The 27,567-nt window shown below is 46.1% G+C and overlaps 1 protein-coding gene across 1 annotated transcript; it reads left to right on the top strand.

Annotated features, from left to right (window-relative positions):
• Positions 1-733: 733 nt before the first annotated feature.
• ATP13A5 (ATPase type 13A5) lies at positions 734-27,567 on the top strand (the record flags this gene model as incomplete). The annotated part of the gene is made up of 27 exons (XM_010188618.1): positions 734-814; positions 1,306-1,479; positions 2,529-2,675; positions 2,900-2,970; positions 3,054-3,134; positions 3,678-3,747; positions 5,905-6,039; positions 8,320-8,392; positions 9,195-9,326; positions 9,950-10,120; positions 10,355-10,512; positions 10,790-10,978; positions 11,231-11,292; positions 13,949-14,099; positions 15,761-15,844; positions 16,939-17,095; positions 18,495-18,612; positions 19,219-19,343; positions 19,499-19,662; positions 20,235-20,357; positions 21,174-21,253; positions 22,881-22,923; positions 23,741-23,850; positions 24,570-24,666; positions 25,497-25,569; positions 26,178-26,352; positions 27,377-27,567. Coding segments are annotated over exons 1-27 (3,235 nt in total), but the record flags the coding sequence as incomplete, so codon positions are not given.

The following is a 27,567-nucleotide window of genomic DNA, read 5'->3' as shown; positions in this document are numbered from 1 at the left end:
AACCAGGATGGGGAAATAGATAAAATATTCCATAGGCAGCTGGGTCTCTTTAGCTTGGAGCAGAGAAGACTGAGGGGTGACCTCCTTAGTGTTTATAAATTTGTAAAGAGTGAGTGTCAGGAGGAAGGAGCCATGCTCTTCTCTGTGATGTCCAATGCCAGGACAAGGGGCAATGGTCCCAAGCTGGAGCACAGGAGGTTCAACCTGAACATGAGGAAAAACCTTTTCACTGTGAGGGTTACAGAGCATGGCCCAGGCTGCCCAGAGAGGTTGTGGAGTCTCCTTCTCTGCAGACATTCAAAACCCGCCTGGCCGTGTTCCTGTGTGACCTGGTCTGATGATCCTGCTCTGGCAGGGGTTGGACTGGGGGAGCTTTCCAGGTCCCTTCCAACTCCTAATATTCTGTGATTCTGTGATCTCCAGAGGGTCAGCATCCCTGGATGCTGTGAGCCACCAGCTGTGGATGGATTATCTCCCTCGTTCCCTCATGCCCTGCTGAGAGGGCTGGGAAAGTGACCAGTGTGTAGAGAAGGATCCAGTTATGCTACAGGCTTTAAAGTTATTGTTAACTACCCCATGGGCAAGTTTAAAGCAAACCAAAGTGCACAAAAATCCAAAGTTGTTCTCAAGGAGAAAAAATAAAGGTATGGACTTACCAACTTCCTTCACAGGCAATGGAGTTCACTGAGTAGGTGACTATTGGGCCATCAAAATGAAAGGGCAAATAGGGAAGATGAGAAACAACCTTGGAAATAAGTTGGAGGAAGAGAGTGTACAGAGCAAAGACTCCTTCCGTATTTGTTTTCAAGATAAGGTATGTGGTGGGAGATAACACACCAGTAGGTACGGTGTCCACTATATGAGAGGAGTTGCTTGGGGCTTGGCACTTTTCTTTCCTCAAGGCAGATTTCAGCAGTCAGCACTAAGTTCACATGGAGACATCCTCCTTGTGGCACGCAGGGCTGGTGCTAGCACTGCAGAGTGAAGTGTTACCACGGTGGGCCAGCTGCAGTCTTGATGGTAAAACCTCCAGACTGGCATTAATTCTTCAGTAATACAGGGAGAGATGATGTGAGAATGCTCCTCTGCCAGCAGCATACAGCAGCATCATCCTTTCAGTAGCTCTGCTGTATGCTGAACTACGCTGTATCAATCAGCAAGCTCTGGTTTCCAAAAATGACCTTGAGAAGTTTTGAGTGAGGGCTTCAATCAGCAGCCTTTCTTTTCAATAAGCTTGGTCTTCCTGATAAACAAATACCAAGGTCAAACTTTGGTAACAAAGAATGCTTTCTCTTTGCTGTACAGGAGATATTTGGCTACAAAACCCAAGGCTGGCAGAGAATCTTGTGCACTGCTGGGTACATCTTGTCCTGTGGGGCTCTGCTGCTGCTGTTTTACTGGAAGCCGGAGTGGGATGTGTGGGCAAACTGCATCTGCTGCAGCTTGGAAGAGGCAGATACTGTTCTGCTCAGAACAACAGTAAGTGAGCCCCCCTAGCACATTGTTATTAGTACCAAGTGTTTTCCCAAGCAGGGCAGCTTGTCTGTCTGTCTGCATGCTGTAGCAGGTTTGTAACACTTCCTATGTTTGGAAGTGGAGAGGCAGGACTGGTTCAAGCTTCAGAGAACTAGCCATTTTTATTTGCAGAGTTTGAAATACCATGTAGAAGATGTTTACGTTAACAAACACCAAGCAAACCATCCATTCCAGCTGCCCTCTGCCAATAACATTTTATGTGAAACAGCTCTGCCTTTTCAGTTCTTTTATGTTCGTAAGCCAACTGGCTTCAGTGAAGGGATCCTCTCAAGAAGTCGCGGCTGATGGTAGCCTTTCTGCTTTGAAGTTATTGGAGAATGTTGAGGAGAGGGGTTTTAGAGAGCTAGATTTTAGGCATGAGTTGTGTTCTAGGTCTCCATGATTGTAAATTAAAACTCAACCCCATTCTATCAGAGCAGATGCTCAAGACCCTTAATGCTCAACATTGCAATGATATTCCTAAAATAAATGCACTCAAACCACTACATGGGTAATCCATTGCTCATTGTGACTAGTTACATGTCACTAAACTGATTAAAGGACAATTCAGTCTGACACATATCCATAGCAGTAAAGCTGAGTTGCTTTTGGCTATGGATGTATAACAAGTAACACAGCATCAGAGGAGTTTTGTAGAGCAAAGTACCTAGTGCTGAGGACTCGATATGCACACCAGAAGTATTTCAGAAGGCTTTACCTTCCAACTAGCTCTAGTCTGATCTTGTAGGCTGAATATTCAGTCAGAGCTGTTGAAGCGTATCTTCTGGTTTAGTTTCATCTTCTCTGGAATTACTCTGCAGCGTGAATCAAAGCAAATGTAGATGATTGCAAGATTGCCTTCAAAGTGCTTTACTGATTAGCAGTACATTTGCTATGACTGCAATGATGCCATAGGAGTTATCTGGGAATCTCGTATGTCCTTCCTAGAGTCAGGTAACATTACCACAGGCAACATTTTGGGCTTGTCACTGAACTATGCTCTGTTTCTCTAGGATGAGTTTCACAGATACACCCGGAAGAAGGTGACCTGGATTGATTTGTCCACATTGGCACTACCTGTTGGTACTAATTCAGATTGTCCTCTTGTAGCTGATAAAGACTCTGTCATAAACAGAGCCGTAATGAAGCCAGAGTTAAAGGTAAGTGATCTATAAGATGCAGAAGAAAGATGGCAGCGGGGAGGTGGGTGGCAATAGGAGCCAAGGCACCTGGAGGCCCCCAAGGGTGCTCTGTCAGTGTCTTCCTGTAAATCCTGTTTACATAAGCTCAAGTTTTCTGCTAAAACATGGGGTAGCATTTCTGTAAGAGTGAGATGGTTTTTCCCTTGAATGGCAGAAGGAATTTTTGCTATTTGGTCTTGCAGGTGAGATGTATCCAGGTGCAGAAAATCCGTTATATTTGGGACTTTTCTGTAAAAGAATTCAAGAAAGTTGGGTGAGTGTCAGCAGCCTGTTATGAAACCCTTTGTGGGTTTTACAACAGGACTCCTTCGTCTGAACTTTCTCCTGTTATCCTAGATCATTAGAAGACAGCAACACATGTCACAGCATACACCACAAGTTTGGAGCTGGCCTCACGAGGGAAGAACAGAAGATCAGGTACAGTCTACAGATGCATGAGCTAATGGTGACAGTGTGACCTATTAATTCTTCCTTTCAATTTCATGTGAGCTTCTTGCTACTCACCTTTGTAAGGCAGTGCAAACTGCGTGGGTGGCATTTGGAAAGGTGCAAAATCATTATCCCTTGCTCTCTGTTGAGCTCATTATCTTCTCAGTGATATCAGGCTGAGTCTAGGGAAAATGCCACTGGTTCCACCTGGGATTCAGGGCACAGCAAGCCATGACTGGCTTCTTTTGCCATTTTCCCCTTAAAAGCCCTCTGGAAAGTTAATCACAGGGTTTACCAGCAAACTGATAATCTTTTCAGCAAGGAAACAGTGAAATTCTGCCTCTGTGTAAAGTCTTCTTGGATACAATAGCTTCCTGACAGGTTTATTTCTCCTACTCAGCCATAGGTTGCCCCCAGGACTTACTTTTTTAGATAAGTGTTAATGTTATTTGGGTGCACAGTTTTCCACATGAAGTCTTACCCTACATGACTAAGCTATAACATGGGGAACTCTTCTCTACCTTCCTACAGGCAGCTGGTATGTGGGCCTAATGCCATCGAAGTTGAAATTCGTCCTATTTGGAAGTTACTTTTTAAAGAGGTCAGTAAGTCAGACTAGCACTTGGTGGGACTTTTTCTGGGCACACTGGGATGGGATGATTGATGTTTCACAGGATGATTAATATTTCATAGGTATGAGCCATGGAGGAAAGTTGATGAGCCTCCTTTTATGGCTGTTAGTACACATTCCTGGCAGAAGGTTACAGGGAAGAAGATGAAGTTAAGAGATGCTTGGTGCTGCATACTTCTAACACCTAAATCTTTCCCCTGTGATGACTGTGTCCCTTCTTGGAGAGCAGCAGTGTGGGGACTGATGTCCTCTGCTGTAGGCCCTTATTCCTGACTGAACATCTCCCATGAGCTGGGACATCTTGCCTTGTGGCTGAGCAGTGACATGCACTTGGAGTGTTTGTGCTTTCTGCAACTGCTACGACTGACTGCAGCCACATCAGTAACCCTGTCCTTTCATGTAGGCTCTTGACAATGATCTGAAGTGAAAATTTTGCTCGTACAACTAAGACATACTTGTTCCTCTTCAACAGCCTTGTTTTAGTAGTTCAAAGGTAGAAGTGGCCTCAACAGCAGTGTAAATCTGGGAGGGAAACACCTACAAAATTCCTATAGAATTCCTATATGATTGCCTTGCTCACCTAATAAGTTCCCTGTCTCCTGAGACATAGACTCAAGACAATTTTTTTCCTGCATAAGTAAGGTCACACTGCAAGACTGTTCTTCCTCTACAGAGGACAGAACAAACACATTTTGTGGATAAGAGGACAGACACGTATGGGTGGTTTCTTGCTGAGTTTGCACATAGAAATGCTAGAAGTATCTTTTCGCCGAACTGTAAGCAGAGGCTTTGCATACAGGATACTGTCGTCTCATCTGTGTTCACTTCAGTGGATTATGGATGCTACATGAATGTCTTTAAAATGGAAAAGAGCTATGAATGCTGGGACTCCAAGCTAGCATGAACTTTAAGTGGATTTTGTTTGAAACCCTACAAAATAAAGGAAAAGCTCCAGGGCTCCTGGAATTGGTTGGATTTGATGTCGCCAACCTTTCAGTGTCCCCTGGAGATGGTTTTGAAGAGAACTCCAGTGTAGCACTCTAGAAAGTTCATTTAATTTGAACTTTGCACTTCCATCCAAGGCTGAAGCTTCATGTTTGAAATATTAATGGTGGTGCCTGGAGGCAGACTGGTCCTCATAAACTTGTAGTATTTCAGTCCAGGTTCAGCTTCAGTGGCCAAAGACTGCCATCCTGATTTAGTGTCTGTCTCTTTGTCCTACTGAATGTCAAAGAAAGTATTAAATTTTCATTGAGGGACCAAATTCGTCAGATGAATAATTCATTTCAGTTCCAATCTTTATGCGGAAAGCTCTTTCAGTGGCTATTTTAGTTATACCAGCTCTACAGCAGTCTCACTTCTTCAGACAAGCCAAGTGGTGGGCAAATCTCTGAAAAACTTCGTTGAATTCTTCTGGTGTTAGCTAGATACCACATTAACCAGGATTATATTCTCAGACTTCAGTGGAGCCTGTTGCCTGTTTCAGCATAACACATTAGAGTGAGTAATAACTGGTACTGTAAGACTGATGCAATGTAGAGTAGCCAACAGGATGGAAGTATAAGAAAATCAAACTTGCATTTTAGCTGCGGTGTAAGACCGGTTACTGATAACCTCGCAGACCCTTAATCCTTCTTTGCCATTTTTATTTTCCCAAATAAATATCATATTCATAATGACTTTCTTAAATCACAAAGTATTAAAACAATTTACCGTAATTTGGTCTTTTTTTCACATTTGGGTCGTATCTCCTGTTCAGCAGTTACTTAGTCTCAGAAATGTTAAGGTCACCTTTGTTAGATGCCTACAGTGGGAAAACAACTGGCTTAGTCCCTTAAGTCTGACTTAAAGTTGCCAGCATAGACGCTGCTGCATAGTGACTGGTTAGCAACAGCTTTTAATACAAACACATGAACTACGTGTAAGCTGGTAAGTTCAGAGCTGGAGGCTATTAATGCTCTGAAACTGCCATGAAAGAATGCTGCCTTGGGATGGCAAAACAGCCCTTCAAATTGGTGTTTAAGACTCCTGGATGCTGTAATGGAGTGTTCTCACCTCTTCCCACACTCGATCTCCCCTGATGTGTGTTATCTTATCCCCTGACAAGCGTTACATTTGCGTTTGCAGATTTTAAACCCCTTCTATGTGTTCCAAGCCTTCACCCTCACGCTGTGGCTGAGCCAGGGCTACGTTGAGTATTCGGTGGCCATCATAATCCTGTCGGTCATTTCTGTTGGCTTAACTGTGTACGACCTCAGGCAGGTGAGTCTGCCGGTGCCCCATCCTGCGCTCCGCTGGCAATTTCATCTGTCACAGACACAAGTAGCTATTCATATGCTCTCTCTGGTTATTTTTTATTGCTGTGTATCCCGCTGTATTCCTACAGATTTATTTCTATAGAGGAGTTAGAAGGGTCATACCTAGGTCTTGAACTTCCCAAGAATTAAAGAAGATTGAAGTCTGATACCTGGGGTTTGTAAGACTTTTTTGAAGGGGGACCATACCATGAGTCTGGCTGCTACTGTCATTTCAGGAAGATTCGCTCCTCTTAAGGTTTGCTAAATAACAGGTCTTAACAGCAAATAGAAACATGGCTTTTGTATTTCTCAAGTTTGTTCAACACTTCTGTCATAGATACAGCTGCTGGGAAGATTTTTTTTTTAATAGTCTCAGCTCATTCACTTTTTGACCTAAAGCACTCACCTGTGATAAACCTGAAACCTTCAGCCTCTATGGCAAAGGCAAATAATTTGAGCTGAGCCTCATGCGATGTTTGCCTGCCATTGAGTATCCTCATGCAGCCAGATGAGGTTACTCGTGTATCCTGCTGGAATTGCAAAAATCCTCTTGTTAGGAGTTTGGAAAACATGCCCTTGATTTCTGAACCCACTTTAAGATCTGGGGAAGGCAAAAATCACACAAAAAAAGGCTGAAATAGAGAAAAAAGAGAAACTTTGCGAATGAAAGCACAGACGGGAAAAAGTAATAGGCACAAGAGTCTGGCAGGCAACATTTTACTCTCTCAGGTTTGGATGTTAAGTTTTCACATTCCTCTGTATTGCTCAGATTTAAAAGTAAAAATTAACTGGGGATTCCTGAGTCCTGGTAAATGTTTTGTTAATCTTCAGGAAAAATATAAGGACTAGAGGACAGCGTTGAGAATTACAGTTCCTGCAGGCAGCGTGATGTGGTTAGAGGTGATGGCAGGGGTGAAGGAACAGCAGCTCTGGGGTGCACTGACCTGACTGTTGTGCTCACATGCTGCTTCAGCGCCAGGCACGGCTCACATCGCCTCCAAATTCACTGCTAAAATCATTGTTCCTGAACTGAGTTACTGGGGAAAGGCAAGGCTCAGCCCTTTTAAAGTTTACTTGAGAAGGTGGCATAGCAAACTGCCCTGTAAAGTGCTGTCCCAGAGGAGGCAATCATTTGCCCTTCCAGGAGCTGGCTTTCGTTTGAATCGACTCTGCTTTTCCCTGGGCTGGTAGAGGCACGCATCACGTTCCCTGCCTTTTCCCAGGCCCCCAGGCTCATGGGACTTGGGGCAGTGTGTGCTCAGTGATGTGCTGTGCTGATGAGCACAGCTCCTGCGCATCCTCTGCCCTGCCAAGGACACGCTTCTGGCGTTGCCTTGTTCCAGCCCTCACACTGATGTCAGTGAGGGCTTGTGAATAGCTGGGGCTTTCGCCAGCACAGGTGTGTTGTCTGCGCGTCACATTTTTGTATCTCTGACTAATATCTCTATTTGCACCTTTGAACTTAAAGTGTTGGTGTCTGTCCTGGAGTTGCTGAGCACAAAGAACAGATATGGTCCATCCAGCTTGGTTGGGCAAGGCTGGTTTTATTGTGTGACTGATAATTTTGGCAGGAAGAATTACAATGTTTGGGGCCTACAGATATTCTTCAGACTGGCTTGACACCTTCACATGAGCAACGCTAATGAAGAAATCCACACTTGGGGATTAGATTTTTGCAGCTGCAACTTTTAAATCAAGATAAGGCATTCTCGCTAATGGCCTTGCAATGACAGTTGACTTCATCATTATCTCAGGATATGTTATTGTCTGAATTAGTTTGCAAAAACTGGCAAAGCACAGTCACCCAGCTGAAGTAGAATTTCTGTTTTTCTTCTTGTAATGGCAGCTTTGTAATGATAGCCTTTACAACTTGGTTGTCCTGTTGATAGTCTCATAGCCAGGATAAAACTGCTGAGTACAAAGAAACCCTCTACTAGAGGGCAGCATATAGCAATGTTGCAGCTAAGGAGACTGACTTGAAGCAGGAATAGCACCTTGAAAGCTGAGGGAAATACAGCAGCATGAATGAGAAGCAAACAGAAAATTAGGTCTGTGTTTCCACAGCAGCTTGTTCTAGGTTAACTCAGTGAACTTTCATTCAGACTTCTAACAAGCGATGTGAAACCTCCCCTGGATAACGCAGCAGAGTTCAGTTTCTGTGATGTTAGCATCATCGCTGAGTTGTAACCTACTGCTTCACTTGAGTATTGGTGTTTCAACACTGTAATTGCTTTCCCATCAACAGCAGTCTACCAAGCTGCATGACCTTGTTGAGGAGCATAACAAAGTCCGGGTTACAGTCTGCACCAAGAACGAAGGTGACTCACCTGCATCTCATTTTCCTCACCAGCCTGTATAATTAACTAATGTGTTGAAATGTATCTGGAATTGCACAGCTCCTGTTGGTTTCTACTGCTGAAACGTGAAGGGCGAGCTGTGGGGAGAATGGGGCAGAGGGAGGTGAGGCGGGCAGGGCAGTGAGAAGTGTGGGCACAGCCTATGCGGAGCAGTAATGATGCATCCATATCATTAGCATCTGTATCTGCAGCATCTGTAATGATACAGGTGCACCTAGTAATTTGTGTTTAGAGCTGAGAACAGCTTGGAAAATTTAATTTCACAAACAAGCAGCTAGATAACAACTCTGGCCTTCCAAGACCTGCTTCCCTCCTCTGCTATAGGCTGCTTTCACAGCCTCATTAGGCAACTTGTGATTTTTCAACGAGTCTAGCTATATGGCTCCCACTGAGGCATGTGCTTTCTTTCCTGCATCTCAGTTCCTTGGCCATAAAATAGGGATTATAGCTATTTTTTGCCTACCAGAGATGTTGAGATGGGCAATTGCTAGGGTGATGGAGATGTAAAAGCCTGGGATAGGTTTTCTTGGTCAGAGTGTTTTATGGACACTATGCAAATGAAACTGAAGACACCCACTTGGGGAATGTTTAGACAAGAGAGGAGCTTTGTGCTGTTGCTTTTCAGCCAGTATTGTTTCTAAGAATTACTGGCCTTAAATTACGCAGTGTCGAAGTTTAGTGATGTTATGTGTGTCTTGAGACTTTTTGTTTAATTGCCCAGAACTTGTGTACAAGTAAAGTCAATTTTTGTATTGTTCTACAGGTTGCAAAGAGCTGGAGTCTCGTTACTTAGTTCCTGGAGACGCGTTTCTTTTAGGCGGAAAAAAGATCTCTCTCCCATGCGATGCTGTCCTGATTGATGGAAGCTGCATTGTGAATGAAGGGGTGCTCACAGGTGCAGCCTTGGAGTTTGAAATGCTAAGGCCCTGTGCAGGTTCTCTGTCAGGGAGATGTCTCTATCTGTTCTGACAGCAAATTGTTTACTATTTAGTAGAACAGTTTGCAGCAGGAGGTAGCAAAACTGTGGTTTGAATAATTCACAGTTGTCTTGGGCTTTTGAACGCTGCCACTGTATAATGTGTGTTTCTTATTCACATTTAAAACAACTAGGATTAATATACTGTCAGGAGTAGAAAGTGAAAATACTCAAATACACTGAATATGTATTTTTTGAGATTTTGGATTCTGGTCTTGTGGCAGTTCTGTTCAAGCAGGCAATGTAAGAGCACAGCGGGGATCAGTGCTATACCTAAACATCAAGCCACTACAAGGCATAACCTTAGTTCAGGGACAAAATTTGACCGAAGCTCCTCGATACAAGATGCTCAAAGAAACAATCTGATGTTCTCTGGAACTAAAACCATAATGGTTGTCACCATAAATCCACACGTACTTACTCAAGCGAGCTAATTAGTCAGGCAAGATTAAGGAACTACAGGGTGCTGTCGTTTTTTAATATGCAGAATCTGTTAGACTTTTAAATCCCCTTTAAGTGAAGCTGCATGCTGTTGTTCTTAGGTGAAAGCATTCCGGTTACTAAGACCCCCTTGCCCCTCACGGAGAGTGCAACGCCCTGGAAAACCCACAGCATGGAAGACTATCGGAGACACGTCCTCTTCTGTGGGACAGAAGTCATACAGACGAAGCCGATGGGCAGAGGGCCAGCAAGAGCTGTTGTGCTGCAAACCGGTATTTCTTTTCTCATTTGCTAAGCAGCTGAGGGAAAGTGGCAGCCCTGGAGGTTGGTAGGAGAGCTACTTTCTCTTTGTAGTTCAAGTCCAGCACAGGTCTGCTGTCTCTGAGAAGTGCTTCTTGCCACCCGATGGCCAAGGCTTGTGCAGTGTGACCTGTTTTCGAACAGCACTGACACGGTACGATGCCGCTGTGTCACATATGCATCATATGGCACACGTCTTCACGCAGGGTTCAATACAGCCAAAGGCGACCTGGTGAGATCCATCCTCTACCCCAAGCCAGTGAACTTCAAACTCTACAGAGATGCCTTCAAGTTCATCGTAGGCCTCTCTGCCATTGGTGTGTTGGGACTCATCTACGCTGTATGTGTGTTCATGTCCCACAAGGTAAGTACGAGGGATGCCTCCACGCTGCAGGCACCAGCTCTGACCCCTCAGTCAGGCAAGATCCTTGGAATATTGTTCACATCTGTAATTCAGTTTTCAGATACCAGAAATGGAGGGGGAGGTGAACAGAACAAAGTAGAATAAATCTGTCATCCGCAGGGGCAGAGCCTGGGTTGCACTGTTTCTGGGCAGGAGGGTCAGACTCCCCCAGTGCAGCAGTAGCAGTGGAGGGAGGCAGTTCCCACTCCACCACCCCTGTTGCTCTCGCTGTTTGCAGAAGCCAGTGGCAGACGTGGTGGCCATGTCCCTCCTCCTCCTCACCGTGGCTGTGCCTCCCGCTATCCCTGCTGCCTTGACAACAGGCACTGTTTATGCTCAAAGGAGGCTGAAGAAAAAGAAGATTTTCTGCATCAGCCCACAGAGGATTAATATCTGCGGGCAGATCAACCTTGCTTGCTTTGACAAAGTAAGGTGCTATATGGGACCCTGAAAGATGCTGGGAGCTGCTAGGAACGTGGAATTTGTATGGGTTGTTTTTTTTTCCACCCTGTCTGCCTGATCCAAACCCAGGGAAAAATCCTCAACAAGTGCCCATGCAGCAGGGTCACACTGTGGGCAGGAGGCTTTCCTTACCCTGCCTGGGAGCTGGGGAAGGACCGCTGGGGATGGGGCAAGGGGTGGGCAATAGCAGAGTAACTAGATATTTATTTCAATTTAGACAGGCACGCTGACAGAAGATGGACTGGACCTGTGGGGCATCGTTCCTTCCGAAGGAAGCCGGTAAGGAAGGGTTTTGTTTAGCGAGAACTAATCTCCTGTGTGAATGTACTGCCCGTATGTCTAGGTAGGAGGGAGGCAGTTGCATAGGATATGGAGAGGCAGCAAATAGCATGCAGCAAGAGCTATCTGGGAAGGCAGAGCACAGTGGGTGTCCCTGATCCCTACTAAGCTCCTTCCCTCCGAGAAGGGCATCTGGGTGCTGTTGTGGCAGGGGGGGGGATAAAAGACAGGCGTAGCCATAAAGGTCGCTGCTAATTCAAGTCAAACAGAAGCCAGCAGCAGCATGAGTGCTTTTAATGACTCTGAGGGGATTTGGAGAATATGCACAGAGCTTTTCAATTATGTCATTCGGAGCACAGTTCAATAAATATTCTTAATCTGGTCAATAAACCTTTCATCATTTAAATGTTAGGATACTGCTCCTTCTGCTGAAATTAAGTGTTGCCGACCTATCGAACCTCGCGTACCTTCTGTAAATGCTGTGAGAAATCTGTGAGACCACAGATCAGACCTGCAAAGCTCAGGCATCCTTAGGGACTCCCTCAAGCCCATAGCAGGCTCCATCTCAATTCCAAGCCCAAAGACCGCTGAAATCCTCAGGAAACAACCACTATGTAAACTTTAAACTTGACTGTACTCAACATTATACTATTTAACTCGTTTTACTATAATACAATAATGGACTTCAGCTCTGCAGCGCCTGTTATGATAAACTGGAAATATTAATCTTTTGCATTGGCCAGGACAATTCACACACCCCATATCAACTCCCAGGTTTCATTAGTACTTGTTAATATATCAGATACTTCAACACCACAGAGATAATCATGCTGTAATGAATGGAAGGATGAATTCATTGTGAGAGGAGAAAAATCACATTCCCAATACTTTCTCAAAGGACAGAGAGAAAATTACTATCTGATGCAAATTAATGAGAAGAGATTAATAAGTGTCAACCAATAAAATACTCTTCCAGTGGGACCAAACCGTAGGCACATAGCAAATCTCTTCTTGGCCCACCTCCAGCGCAGCAGGGAGGCCACACTGAGTCGGAGCACGTTGAACAGGCTTGGAGCCCACAAAAGGCAGAAAGCTCATGGTTGTGCCAGAGCGATTTCCACCAAGGAAGCCTTGCAAGTGGTGTCAGGTCACATGAGCAGCAGAACAAAACTGGGTCTGTATCTCAGAATACATTCATGTAATAAAAAAAGCCCCCAAACCTCTGCAAAGTATCAAAATGTAAGTGCCTTTGCAGACATGTCCAATGTGCAGCCAGCTGGGAGCCAGTGCTGGTGGCTTGCCAAAACGCAAGGAGGAGCTGTTGCTGTCTGCCTTGATCTCATTAGCCTATTTGCATAATCGCTCTTTCTTAAATTTCACATTTTTAAACATGTTGTAAGACTAGCTGTCAGCTAAGCTGAATACTGCGGGGCAATGACAGTAAAGGAATTTCATTAAACTTACAAAACATCCTATTGTACATTTAATAAGATATAAATGTTTATTGGTTTTATGTGGTGTTTAGCAGCTTCACAGTGTCTCTCAAGTATTAATTAATTAATAAGCCAATTATGACTAGGCTGAGAACAAGGTATAATTTGCTGGAAACAGAACAGACTTAGATGTCCCAGAGGGAAAACAGGTCCTGGATTCATTGTTCCTTTCAATAGAGCTGCGAGCTGTCACACTGCTCATTTCCAGATGCATTTCACTGTGCCTGTGTAAGTGACAGGGGATGCTAGTGGTGATCAAAGGTAAATAAAATCTATTTAAATTTCTCCCTAACATGCCAGCCTAAATGGTAATGGGCTGTGTTGTGGTCTGGCAAATCCAGCTTGTCAGCCAGCCAGTTTCTTAGAGGGGAAAAATGTGTGTGTGAGAAGAGAGGACTCCGAGAAATAACTTTCAGGATGAAATTATAGAGTCTTCAGCCAGCCCAGCTTCACAGGTGTTCAGTCTGTACTGCAGAGCCAAGGAGAGAATAAACCTCAAGGCTTTCTGCAGAAAGGAATTGGGGGCATGAATCTTTGACAGCATGCCTTAGTGTAACTCAATTGGAGTCAGCCAACATACCCATTATTAAAACCAAGGTGTGAAGGACAAGCATCTGATATCTGTGGCAATGCAGGTGTAAAATCTACAGCTGGGAGTGAAGGTCAGGCTCCTCAGGGCTCTCCCACATCACTCCCAAGGGTGCTGAGAGTGAGCTGCCAGTGCTTGTCCACCCTGCTGGGTTCACAGCAGCAGCCCGAGCAGATGCACCCCCTTTCCATGCTGCAGCTTCAGAAGTCTCCTAGAGCACATTGCCAGACTTCTTTGAGAGCCCTCTTGCAAGTTGTTTCCTCTCCCATAGTGTCTTCTCTGCTTTGTCTAGTACCAAAGAGCAATTGCCAAGCAGGACTTCTGTGCCAGCCCCTCTGAGTGTTTAAATGTCTCAGTTACTTCATATGAAGTTGAACTTCTGCCGATTAATTCTTGGGTCTCCTGAATGCACCTGACCTGTTACCAGAAGGGTGGGAAGAATGGCATGTTGCTTGCAGTTATTTGGGTCAGCTCCACTGAATGCAGCAGAACAGCAGCTGTATGCACTAGCTGACAACTTGTGTCCCTGCATCCCTCTTATAAGCACTGTCACTAACCTTCTGCTTCTAATCAGGTTTCAGAAAATCCATAAGTTCCCATCCAGCACTCCTCTGCCCTGGGGACCTGTGTGCGGTGCCATGGCGAGCTGTCATTCCCTGATTGTTTTGGATAAGAAGATTGAGGGAGATCCGCTGGACCTCAAAATGTTTGAGGCCACACACTGGGTAATGTGACGCACATCCTCTGCACACATCCAAAGCATGGAACCCTAACCAAGCCCATGGGGGTTTACCCACAAGTAAATCTCAAATATATGCCTGTAGTGGAAACTCCTTTGCAGTCCTTGTCATAACAGCTGTAATTTGCTCTGTTGTTTCTAAGAACCTCATGACAGATTTGCAGCACTATGGCTGTTTTTTTGATAGTCCAGCCATCGTTTTCCTTTGGGCTGCCTGCATTTGCTCTCCTAATCTGATTTTGAAACACTGGAGTGTAAGGAAGCAGAGGGGGAGCCTTGCTGCTGCTTGCTGGAAGCAGATGAGGAGACCACGCTGTTAGCTGCGTGGTGCAGAGAGTGCAAGGCAGCCAAGGAAAAGCACAGGCAGGTTGCTATGCCCTTATGCTAAAGGCTGTAATCTCTGATTAGCAAAGAGACATCCTCGTGGAGAAACCAAGGCTGGAGCCTCCAGCTGAGTGAACAGCAACTCTCAGAGAGACTTCAGGAGGAAATGGTGAGAGATTGAGCCTTGGGGCTGATCTATGGAGACTGAGAGTTGCTTTGGTAGAGAGGAGGCATGAGAAGGAAAGGGGCTGCTCTTCTCCCTGCTGTGTCCTAGCCTGGAGGGGCTCTGGGTCTCTGCAGTTATCCGCCTCGTCATCTTTTTTCCTTTGGCCTTTTGCTCAAGAGAGATTAATCAATAAGTGATTGATTAATCAGCAGCACTGTGGGAAGTCATCAGGCTGATGCTCGCTCCTGGAGAAGAGCAGGCAGCAGCAGAGCCACATGACATCAGAAGGGGACTGGGAGGGTGAATGAGTCTCGGCAGCACGTGAAATAACAGAGCTGGAGGGCTGAAAGCATCCTACAATGACAATTACCACCTTGTTTCTGGACAGAACACCACTGAGAGTCTTTTAAAAGCAGAAGACTGGAAGATAAAACCAGCTAGATAAGGATTATTAATTTTTTTCTCCCTTCATCATTGATATGGCATTAAATTTATGTGGAACTTGAGTTTAGAGAAATGCCAAAAATTCACACAGGTTTTTACTCTCAGAATCACAGAATCGCTCGGTTGGAAAAGACCTCTGAGATCATCACGTCCAACCATTCCTGTCTACCCCCTAAACCATATCCTTAAGTACCTCATCTACCCGCTCTTTAAACACATCCAGGGATGGTGACTCCACCACCTCCCTGGGCAGCCTGGTCCAGCTTCTGACGACCCTCTCAGTAAAGCACTTCCTCCTTATCTCTAACCTGAGCCTCCCTTGGCACAGCTTGGTGCCGTTTCCCCTTGTTCTATCCCCCATCACCTGGGAGAAGAGACCAGCACCCACCTCTCTACAAGCTCCCTTGAGGCAGTTGTAGGTGGTGATGAGGTCTCGCCTCAGCCTTCTCTTCTCCAGGCTAAACAAGCCCAGTTCCCTCAGCCGCTCCTCATAAGGCTTGTGTCAAGTCAAGAGACAAAGGCCACATAAGCTTCTGCTAAGGATAAGGCTACAGGGAAGCTGTCAGTGACTATGGGTAGGAAGACGTGTTAGATCATAACTTCTGCAACTGGGTGCCAGCAGTGAGGGGGAAACGCCCTTGTGCTGATGCCCTTGCTTTGACAGACAAGTGTGAAGCAAAAAAGTCTCAGAAATAACATTTTTCCTTGTACAGGAGATAGATGACTCCTGCACAGCTCAGGATGGGACTGGTGCCTTTGATACCTGCATCGTTAAACCAGGACCGAAGGCCAGCAGTGTAAGTCCAGTTCTTTCTGATAATTTATATCTGTGTTTTCAACCTGCAACTTGTGCAAACTCTTAGCACGTGCACTATTCATTCCATTTACCTGAGCTACAGGTTGCAAAATGTCTTTCATCTACTCTTGGTGCTGTGTTGCATCTTCTCCCGAAACACCCTGGAAGCATAGGACCAGAGAAACACATTCTGATTAAAGTGGAGATACTGCTCTGAAGTGGCATCTGAAGCACTTCATGTGCCTTAAAAGCCTCTAATTTGCAACTCCACTATTTGTGCTAATGAAAGATACAGACTTCTCTAAGTCCTCACCCTGTAAAGCTGCTGGCAAAATGAAACTGCGCAATCAGTTTAAGTGGAAACTAATGCAGAGAAACCGTATAAACAGCGTAAATGTCTGAAACTTGAGTTCTTCTGCAGGAGGAGGCAGTATGAGTAAGGCCAAGGCATTACATCGAGAAGCATGGACATGAGCCCATGAGTCCTGCTGGCAATGGTCATGCAACCCCACTAGCGGATTTATCAGCATCACCCCAAAGCACGGTGGTGTTTGCTTCTCTCTTCCTGTGAAAAGTACACTTGGGAAGCTCCAAGGTTTGAAAATGGTTGTATTTTCAGTCCAAATGTTGAACCAGCCAGCGTCCTCTCGGTGGAGGGAGTGTGATTTCTGCTAGCAACACTAGGACCACAGTGCTGTGGCAACAAAGAAATCAGTCTTGTTTCTAGGATTGCTCTGTTCCCATGGTAATGTCAGTGTAACACATCAAATTTCAGTTCCCATGACTGTAAGTGCAGGAATATTACACTAATATGTGATTATTAAGAGAAAGAATGGGATAAAGCCTGGAAAACCAGTTAAATAAAAAGAAAAACACTGAGGTTCCTGGGAAGGACACTGAGTTGTTGAGACTGTGGTTCCTAAACTTATAATCGGTGATCTGATACCATAGGCAGCAGGCAGCAGAAGTGAAATAATCTCCTATTAATAATAAATCGCCTTAGCAAGAAGGCGATTGCTTGAGCTGAAGTTCAGAATGGTTTTGCTTTGTGCAATCAGTAATTCAAATAACTTCTCACTTTCCTGACCTCTCCAGGCTCCCGTGGAAGGAATAGCAATCCTACATCAATTCCCATTTTCTTCTGGGCTGCAGAGGATGTCTGTTGTTGCACAGAAGATCGGAGATGAGCAGTGTGACCTGTACATGAAAGGAGCACCAGAAATAGTGTCCAGCTTTTGTCGACAAGAAACTGGTATGGAACTGGGAAAGGGCAACTTCACGACGTTTATTTGGACTTAATCCAAACCAGAGTTTATGTTGGGGCTCTAATCCTAAAAGCTTTTCAGCACTCACTCCTGCCACATTGCAATTGCATGCGTATGACTCTTCCCACGAGCAAGCCTTGGGCTTATTAAATGGCATTAGTTAATACTACAAACAAGATTTCATTGCTTGTTTCTAAGTTAAAGATGCACACAGCCCAGCAGCTAGTGAGATGCACTGCCTCAGGTTCAGCCCCTATACAGCCCTTATCTGACTTGCATCAGCTGAAGATGCAGCACATAAATAACGTTGATATGTCAAGATACCCAGAGCAGACGTAGGATCGTGGTAATTGCGTATGTCACAGCAAGTGTGTTGTGCTGTACAAGTTCTTAAATTTCCTGCTAATTTATTACTCAATTCAGCACTGAGTTACTGACCCAGTTTGCAAAGGCTTTCTATCTCAGTGATGGGAAACTTGCTGTGGCCATGCAAATTACTGTTATTAAGGGTAATTGGTATTAGCACTCAAGCCAAGACTTCTGTCCTCTCTCTGTGAGTAAATATAGGCTTTTCTTTTTTGTATGTGAACAATATTATGGGCTTATACTCAAATTTGTCCGCAAACTTTAAACTCGGGTCACATTCACCAAATACCTCAAAAGGATGCCAAGCAAACACAGTACCAACTGTGGCTCTGTGGTTTGTTATTTCAGATGGCACTGACCTGAAAACAGGTGAATATGGTTTTGAGGGACTTAGTTTAGAACCACCTAAGATTTAATGTCACAAACCTCTAAACAAGTCAACATCAGTCAGAAAAAATGTCTTCAAAATTATGTTGCACTTTCTCAGGTTTCTGAATAGCTCCTCTTTATCCTGTTTTGATAGTTTCTATATTGATTACAGCTTAATGAATAATTGGGTACTGCACTGTAAAGCTGTGATTGCAGTACACAGTGAGTACTGAAAAGTTAAAAGGAAGTCCTTGCTTTTAGAGTCACGGGAACAATCAGAGAATCGGAAATTTAGGATCTGGGAGGCATTCTCACAGTAAGGCATAAACAAAAACAGTTTCCTCAGTCACTCAGCATGTATGCAGTAAAGCTCAGGACAGAATTATGAAGTCAGACATTTGATCTCTATCCAGTAATTAATTTTATTTACTTGCACTTTAACATGCATTTTAAAAGGTTAAAACAGATGCACAGATCACTTACTTGAACAGTCAGTTACAGAGCCTTGATAAAAAAGAGCTGGCTTCTATGAGAGGCCACAGTGCTGTAACTGAGGACATAAAGTGGTGTAAAGCTCAGGCATTTAACCCTAGAAAAGCAATCGGCAAGGGTGGAATACTCTAACTATGAAACTTTTTCTCCTGTAAACAGTCCCAGCTAATTTCTTAAAGGAGCTTAAGACGTACACAAGCCAAGGCTTCAGAGTCATTGCCCTGGCCCATAAAGTGCTAAACCTAGGAAAGGATGTGGACATGAGCAACCTAGAGAGGTAAGGTGTGCCGATGAGCCACTGGTATCACTGTGGGGTTGCTTTCCTATCTACTTACAACCTGCCCTGACCCAAACCTTCTCCTCCTCTACTGCCAAAGGGAGCCTCTTGGGAAGCTGTACCATGTAACACCTCCCTCTCAGCAGCTGCTGATTACACCGTTAACTGCCTGCTTTACTACTGCTCTTGCAAGGCTCACTGAGCTGAATTTCAGAACCTGTTATCAAAGAGAAGTGAAAGCTGGTCATTGTGCTTCTGTATGGCAATGAATTGAGGCTGCAATAGGATTTCTGTATGCCATAATCTGTGGGTTTCAGCCAGCCAGTTCCTGCAAATCTCTGTCCCTCTCTCTGCACGCACATCTCTGCTGCATTGCTCCTTCCTAGAAAAAGCAATGCAGCAGAGCAGCAGCTTGGCTGAACCTGCAGAGATGTTGGCGGTTGTTGAGCACTGCTTGTCTTGAAGTCATAGCAGTTGTGTTTCCCTGTAGAGCAAGCGTGTTTCCCACTAAGCACAGCTTTCCTGTTGAACAAAACCAGCAGGGAAAGTCTAGCTCCCTGTGCTGTCCCTGGGAAACAGCACGTGTGTTTCTGTCCTTGCTCCAAGAGAGGAGGCAGAGTCTGGGCTGACGTTCCTGGGCCTTCTGGTGATGGAAAACTGCCTGAAGCAAGAGACAAAGCTTGTGCTACAAGAGCTGGCTGCTGCCCGCATCAGGAGCGTCATGGTCACAGGTAAATCCCCCCCGGCTGCTCCTGTGGCTGTGCTGGTGCACACAGGAGAGAGATTCGCTCCTCCAGCATCCTTCATTGCACGCCTGTGGTCTCTACATGGGCTGCTGCCGTGCTATGGCAGATGTGAGGAGCCTGCCTCTCTGCTATCCTTGCAGGGGACAACCTGCAGACAGCTGTCACAGTGGCCAGGAACGCGGGTATGATTCACACAGGCAGCAAAGTCATCCTCGTCGAAGCCAGTGAACCACAGGGCTCTGCTCCAGCTTCCATTGCCTGGCGATTGGCAGAAGACAGCAAAGCAAACACAGCTGTTCCCCATGTAAGCAGAGCCAGGGATGGTTGCTTTCAGTTGCCAGGGGGAATTAATAAAGCTTTTAATGTCTAATTAATGTCTAATGTCTGGGCACCTTAGGCCTGGGTTCCTTGCTAAGGGCTAGTTCATATCTACCTGAGGGCTAGTTCATATCTACCCCAGGGTACATGGAGGTGTGGTCTGGACCATACACCTGTTAAGGAGAAATAATTAATACAGCGTCTCTTTGCTCAGAGCAACATGCAAAATAATTACACGAATAACTGGCAAGGTTTTGCAGATGCAGTGGCCACTACATTTACGCTTGAAGTGTGCAGAGTTAACGCCATTATACATAGTGGTCTGTGTGACAATTTGCTGGACAGAACTTTGGTGTCTGAACTAGCAGCCTGTGGCTAACTGGGATTAGTGATGTGTGGAAACACAGCTAGAAATCCGAGTACTGCCAGGCATAAAGTTTTGCAAAAGGATGCTGCAGAAGGCTGTGTCCCTGGTTGCCTGGTGGGAGGCTGACAAGGTGGAAGTGAAATGGCATGTTACGACCTCCATCTGAGAATAAATGCTGTCTTGTTTCCTAGGAGGTGTGTGCTAATACTGAGGAAAAGATCACCTTGGAAGGAGAAACCTGCAACTACCATTTCGCAATGAATGGAAAGTCCTATCAGGTTGTCATAAAGCACTTCTATAGCTTGCTGCCAAAAGTAAGTTCAGGGGAAACAAAGCACTTACTTGCCCTCCCTGTTTTATTAAGTGGCAGTGGTGTTCTGGCTGGTGAAAGGTGTTTTTCTGTCGGTAGCTGTACTGCCGTCACTTCACATTTTGACAGCTCCGGGCAGCCTCCCACCAATCCTCAGGCTTAACCCAAACAGCTTGCTTGCTGTGTCTTTTAAGACCTCCAATGACAGGGGTGGCTGTGGTGCTGCGAGCAGCTGTGCAGTGGAGTTACTCCACAGTCACCTTCTCCATTTCAGTTTAATTAAAAACGTCAACCCCATTCCTATGTGCCACTGCCACAGCTGTCAGTGGCCTCTGCTCAGCAGGGGCATCAGGAACACAAAATACCCACATCTAGCAGCAGAAATCTTCAACTGCTGTCACCCTGTCCATAAAAAAGCTGGTGCTGGGACAGATTTTTTGATTTTTATACTCTTCGGCCAGATTTTCAGGTAGGAGAAGCCTCAGGCTGAGCAGTGTTATTGCTGCTGTCATCAGCCATCTGTTCTGCACCTGGGAAACACTCACAACGCCTTGCTGCTCTGAAGGCTGCCGCAGAGCACATGGTGATCGCTGGCTTCCCAGCATCTCCTACAGAGTCAGCAAGGCAGAAAACAGCAGGATAAATCCAATGTTAGAGGAAACCTGAACCCTAAGGGCAGCAAAACCATAGTGGAGTTTGGGAGATGGGATTAGAATGTTTTACAAGTGTTAGGCACCCATCAGGGAGGTCTGATCCTGCCTTGGTGGAGCGATGGAGGCACAAATGCCTGCCCAAGGCAGCCTGTTGCTCTTTCTTGCAGATACTGGTGAATGCGACTGTCTTTGCTAGGATGTCTCCTGGCCAGAAGTCCAGCCTCATTGAAGAGTTTCAGAAACTCAAGTAAGGTTCTTTTTTGTTTTGTTTCTGAACCAGACCAGGAATATGTTTTCTTTGAAGTGTGATAGTCCCAGCTAGCACTGCTCCAAGCCCATCTTTTCGATCACCCCTTCCTCCACATGCAGCCCCTGTTTGCATCCTTTGTGGCCGCCTTCCACTCAGTTCTCCTACAGGGATCCCTCTGCATCAGGAGTGCCTGCACCCCTCACCCAGACTTAGGCGCCTCTTCTCTCCAGTGCAGTACAGAAGGCAGCATTAAAGGAGGTTGAGATGAAAATACAGGGCCAGAGCCCCACATATTCAAATAGCCCTCCTCCTCCCCAGCAACTCCTGCACAGCTGCTGGTGCTGTCCTGGCTGTAGCTTTAGCAAAGCTGAAAACAACCTGATGAAGTTGGGAGTCTGACACCAAAGGCGCTCCTGCAGGGCTCCCAAAGGAGTGTTTCCTCCTGCAAACAGGACTTACACTAACTAAAGCCAGCACTGTGCTCTTGCAGCCAAGAAGGCCAAGGGCATCCTGGGGTGTATGAGAAGGGGTGGTTGTAGGGCAGAGAAGTTCTCCTGCCCCTCTGCTCTGCCCTGCTCAGAACACATCTGGAATAGTGTGTTCAGTTCTGGGCCCTCAGTTCAAGAAGGAGAGGGAATTGCTTGAAAGAGTCCAGCAGAGCCGCAGAGATGATGGAGGGAGTGGAGCATCTCCCTTATGAGGAGCGGCTGAGGGAGCTGAGGCTCTTTAGCTTGGAGCAGAGGAGACTGAGGGGCGCCCTCATTCCTGGGGATCCATTGGGAAAGGGCGAGTGTCAGGAGGAAGGAGCCAGGCTCTGCTCTGGGATGTCCAATGCCAGGACAAGGGGCAATGGTCCCAAGCTGGAGCATAGGAGGTTCAGCCTGAACATGAGGACAAACTTTGTCAGTGTGAGGGTGCCAGAGCATGGCCCAGGCTGCCCAGAGAGGTTGTGGAGTCTCCTTCTCTGCAGACATTCAAAACCCGCCTGGCCGTGTTCCTGTGTGACTGCTCTGGTGATCCTGCTCTGGCAGGGGTTGGACTGGGGGAGCTTTCGAGGTCCCTTCCAACTCCTAACATTCTGTGATTCTGTGAAAGATAGTGCTCGCTAAGCATAAACAAGATGTGATACCTTTCTGTAAAAGAAAGTTATTGGTTATGAGGTGCCTCCTCTGGGGATGAAGGTCCCTGTCCTCTCAGAGGGACCTGATGTGTGGTGGTTTGGGTGCTGCTGTATTATTTCAGGAATTCCTGTGTCTTTGGGTCTACAAAGACAAAGTCAAGTAGAAAATGCTGGTAAAAGCCAAGCTGCAGCCACAGGAGCTGCTGTAAACATGCACACCCTGCTCTCTTTCCATGGCCCCTGGTACCAAGGGGAAAACACTGTCTGGAATAAAGTGGCAGCGTTCCCTTCCCCATTATAGCCTCTTTCAAAACTTAATCCTCATTTTGCCCTGTGCACTCTGCCCCGTCTCCCCATACACAACTTGTCCTCTGGAAGCAGCCGCTGCCCTCTTCAGGGCCAACATAAAATGTACCCGCAAGTGCTAAGCCAACAGGCCCTCCACCACGGGATCTAACAGCAACGTGCAAGGTTTATGTGTTTTCCTTCTTCTTTCTCCAACAGTTACTACGTGGGTATGTGTGGTGACGGCGCCAACGACTGCGGGGTACGTAGGAGCTCATCTCCCATTCTTGTTAAATTGCATCTCTTTCAACCTGAGGAGTGCTGTGACCAGAGGCTGCCCAGCACCACTTGTCACTGGCATTTCCCAAGTGAGGGCCTGGGTACGCGCAGTCAGCGTGTCACTGTGAAATACTATCTACATGCTTTTTAAAAAATGCCAACATACACGTTAATAGAGGATTACTGTTCTCATTTCCCCTCAGAAATAGGGGCAAGGGACTTCTTCTTACACATCTGTTCAAATTTTATAATTGCAAATTTGAGAGTCTTGGCCATAAAAACAGTTATTCTATTATCTAGTATATTATTATAATAAATGTCACCATAGTATGATTTTATAATAGTGCATTAGCTTGCTTTGTAGAAGCTGTCCATAGCCTACACCTGAGCACTAAACCAGAGGTGACAAGGCCAGGTGACAAGGAGCTCATAAGGCAGCAATAAAAGAAATGTGAACAGGAGATTGAAAGGAACAGGAGGAGGATAAAAATGGTAATTTAAATACTTTAGGAGACTCTTTAGCAGGAGAGGTATGCACAAACTCCAGTGTGGGAAACAGCATACAGGGTAGTTCAAAGGATTGTATAATGGGTATAATGGGATTAAATGAACAAAAGAAATATGTCAGCTCCAGGGAAGGGAAGATATCTGGAAAATGTGATCAGCTGGGCCACAGAACAGAGGAGGATAAATTACAAAGGGCACTTGAAGCAAAACTTGTAAAGCACCAGTAAACATGCTGCACGGGGTGGGACGGGTGGATGGATGTCCCTCCATCTTCTTACTCCTGTGGATTTCAGGCTCTGAAAGTGGCCCATGCAGGAATATCGCTGTCAGAGCAGGAGGCATCCGTGGCCTCGCCTTTCACCTCCCAAATCCCCAATATCCAGTGTGTGCCGGAGCTGATCAGGTGAGTTTGCCGGGTGCTGCCCCAGAGCAGTCTCGGGGTGCTGCCGCCTGCTCTGAGCTCAGCGTGTGGGGTTGTGAGTGGGCGTGCGCTACCCTCAAAAATGCTTAAAAACCAAACCTAATTCCTCAGTAACTATATAAAATACAGCAGAAGGGTTTTTGAATTGGTTTTGATCCTCAGATTCCAGTGCTGGGAGGTTTATTTGTGGTTTTGGGAGAGCATTGCCCATGGTGGCTGGAACAGGTACAGCAGGACAGTCACATGAAATGGCAGCTATAAGAGTGACCACAGAATAGATTTGCTTGTCCTTACTTTAAAATATTGATACCCATATGCAGCCCACCATCATGGAACAGCCCGTGATAATGCCATTTAATGAAATGTATGCAAAAACAGCTACATGTTTGTCTAGAAATGCGTTTAATTCCCGAAACTGTTGAGCTAATTAGTAATGAAGAAGCTGAATCCAAGGATTAAAATTGTGGCTGCAGAATTAAAACAAGGAAACAAGACACTGCAGGTGAAGGCTAGTTAAGTGGCTCTGCAGTATTTTAAAGCCACAATATTTGTCTACGGAATTTGAACTTCTTTCTATTCTTCTTAGAGATCCTAAACAAAAGGAGTTACCCTACCTAGAAGCAGAAACCATCTGTAGCATGAAAACCCACAATGCCGTAACTGTGAGTGGAGATTTTAGCTTTGTTTTGTGTTTTGAGCAGGGAAGGTCGAGCTGCTTTGGTTGCTTCCTTTGCTGTGGTTAAATACCTGACCCTTTACGGCCTGATTCAGTTTGTTGGTACCGCTCTGCTGTATTGGGTAAGTGTTTCATGCCCATCTTTTTTCAGTACGCTGTGCTCACCGTAGGTTTTTATCTTTAGCGGTGTTACTCAGCAGGGAAGAAAAGGCATACAGGGCCTCAAGGAATAACAAAGATGTGAAAAGGTGGACAATTAACGTCAGGGTAGATTGTAGGGCCCCCAGAATCAGGGAAAAAACCCAGTGATGAAACTTCATCTCTTCCAAAAGAAGAAGGGGAAATAGAAGAGGGGTGAGTCCTGCCTAGCTGGGTGGTAGAGGCTGAGGATCAGGACTTGCTGTAAAGAAAAACAGCGAAGGAAATTCTTGTATGGATTTACTCTGGGCCACTTCTGCTGCACATCTTCTGTGCGCAGTCACACAGGGGGTAAAGGGCAGAAAGCGAAGTGAGCTGTTGTGAATCTGCGAGGCACAGCCCTTGGTGGCACACAGGGAGCACTGGTGGGTCACCACACAGGGACAGCTTCCCCAGCCACTAGTTTGGACACACCGGCTTTGTCCACATCACCGCTACCCAAAGACATTTCAAACCTGGCACAAAGTGAAACTCTGGCTGTCATTGCTATTACTATGAACGGGGAGAGCGTGAGCTGATCTGAGTGGTACCAGGGACATTGATGTCTGCCAGGAGAAGGGGAAAGAACAGGCAAACGTTGGGTCACCTACAAGTCCTATGAATTAGCAAGGGGTTCAGTGGGACCTGGCTGATAGCTGGCAAGCAGGGCTTGCTAGTCCTTATGGGATTGCCTGAAATAGCATCAGATGCTACAGTTTGTATCATCAAAGTTGTCACTGGTTCTCAGGTGGTGCTGCCTTTGTTTGTGTTTCAGCAACTGCAAATCTTTGGGAATCGCCAGTATTTGATACAAGACGTTGTCATTACCCTTCTGGTTTGCCTAACAAGTAAGCAGCTTGGGGAAGCCAGCTAAGTCTGCGTGCTTGAGTATAAATAGCTGACTAAATTTTCCAATAAAAATTAAAACAAGGAGACAAGTTCTGCTGTTGGTAACATCATAACCACTGATGCTAGAGCGATTCCTAGGGCCCAGAGTGTAGGATTTACCTCACAGTCCTTTGCAAACACAGCTGCAGAACTCTGTACATAACAGATAGAGTTTGGATGTGAGACTCAGCTGGAAGAGGAGCAGTTGCTCTGGTGGTTGGTAGTGGGGCTCAGACACCGTAACCCCAGCTCCTGGTCTCCTGTGTGTTCCTGGTGTGAGACCCAGTGCAGCTCTTAGACCCCATGGGAGATCCTTGCCTGCAAGTGAGGATGATATTCCCCATCTCCTCTCTGTGTTCTCCTGAGGGGGGATTCAGAGGAGGCTGAGGTGGAAAACAGCAGAGATCAGAGCCTTTTGTTGCCTGCTTATTAGGGCCAGGCTTTGCAGCTTTCCCTTAGATGCGTGGATGGGGGGTGTCTGTGTGCAGGTCTGCTTGCCCAGCAAACTCGGAGAGATGCTGGTGGGCTGGGCTGCCATGGGCTGCAGATGTCTCTGGTTTCTCTCCAGTGAGCCTGACTGAAGCCTATCCAAAGCTGGGACCTTATCGTCCTCCTGGCCAGCTCATCTCTCCTCCACTGCTGCTTTCCATCATCCTCAACGTGTGCTTTACCATAATCATGCAAACCTGTGGCTTCCTTCTGGTGAAGCAGCAGCCCTGGTATGTAGCGCTGGCCAGCCAGAGGTACGTCCTGCTTTTTGTCTCTGATCTCCAGCTCGCACAACGTGTCACTGCTGTGTGTGGGAGACACCGCAGCCTCACCATGGGCTGCAGCCGGGCACACTGAGGGAACAAGTGGGATGATTTCCACCCCCCAGCTGTGTATGCACTCAGCAGAGCACTGCCAAGACAGAATTATGTTGCTGCAGATGCCACACTGCAATCTAAAGGGCCAGTCCGAGGGCTAACACATACATTTTTCGAATGCCTCCTCTGAAACGTGGAGGACGCTGCCCATCTGGAAATGAAGGAGAAGTGGGGATGCGTAGGCCATGGGGCTGTGCTATGCTGTGGCACTACTGGATAGCGGCTGGGGCTGAGCAGCCTTCCTCTGCTCCTCTTTGCACCCTCTCCTGGGGTCTGGCTACACAGCTCTTCCAAGAAGTAAACAGCCCTGAGGCCAGGATTTTCTGGAAGCCAAGTTGGTTTAAAAAATGGTTGCAAAGTCAGAAGCCAGCTTGTTTCTGTGTTTAAGAAAGGTAAAAACTCTCTCTCCGTATTCCAGAGCCAAATAATATCCTGTATTATATACACATATAACATTTCTATTGTAATAGATGTATTAATGACCAGCATATCATCACACAGAAATGAACCGGTAGAGAAGGAGGCCCAGTGAGGCCTTTCAGTGGGGATGCTCTGCTTGCCAGGGCTCAGCCAGGGCCATTTCTCTGCAGCTGCACGGATGTGTCCAGGGCAAGTGTGCCAGAGTGGCGTGCAGGCACCTGGGGCGCACAGCTTCATAGCCACATCTCTCAAACACTGCTGTCGCTGCTCACCTGAGAGACAAGATTTTGGCGCACATCAGAAAACTAAGATGATTTTTGGGTTTTGTTTGTTTGGTGTTCTTGTTTTAACGGATGCTTTTCACTTCTGTGGGCGATACCTGGTTATTATAGGAAGCTGGGTTGGAAAAAAGAGCAAATTGCTGTTTGATGCTCACTGATGCTGGAGAGAGTGGGAATAAAATGCTGTTGTGACCTTACAGACACTGCTCTCCAGGGAACCAGACCACGTTCCCCACCAGCCCAGGGGAAAATGGTACCATGAGCAGTGCTCAGAGCAGCGTCCTCAGTTACGAAGACACAACGCTGTGGCCACTGTCCTCTGTCAACTGCATCATTGTGGCCTTCGTCTTTTCCAAGGGAAAACCCTTCCGGAAGCCCATCTACACCAACT

The sequence above is a fragment of the Mesitornis unicolor genome, unplaced genomic scaffold (genome assembly GCF_000695765.1).
Source record: "Mesitornis unicolor isolate BGI_N332 unplaced genomic scaffold, ASM69576v1 scaffold52580, whole genome shotgun sequence".
NCBI classification, from domain to species: domain Eukaryota; kingdom Metazoa; phylum Chordata; class Aves; order Mesitornithiformes; family Mesitornithidae; genus Mesitornis; species Mesitornis unicolor.
This window is presented reverse-complemented; position numbering and strand designations above follow the sequence as displayed.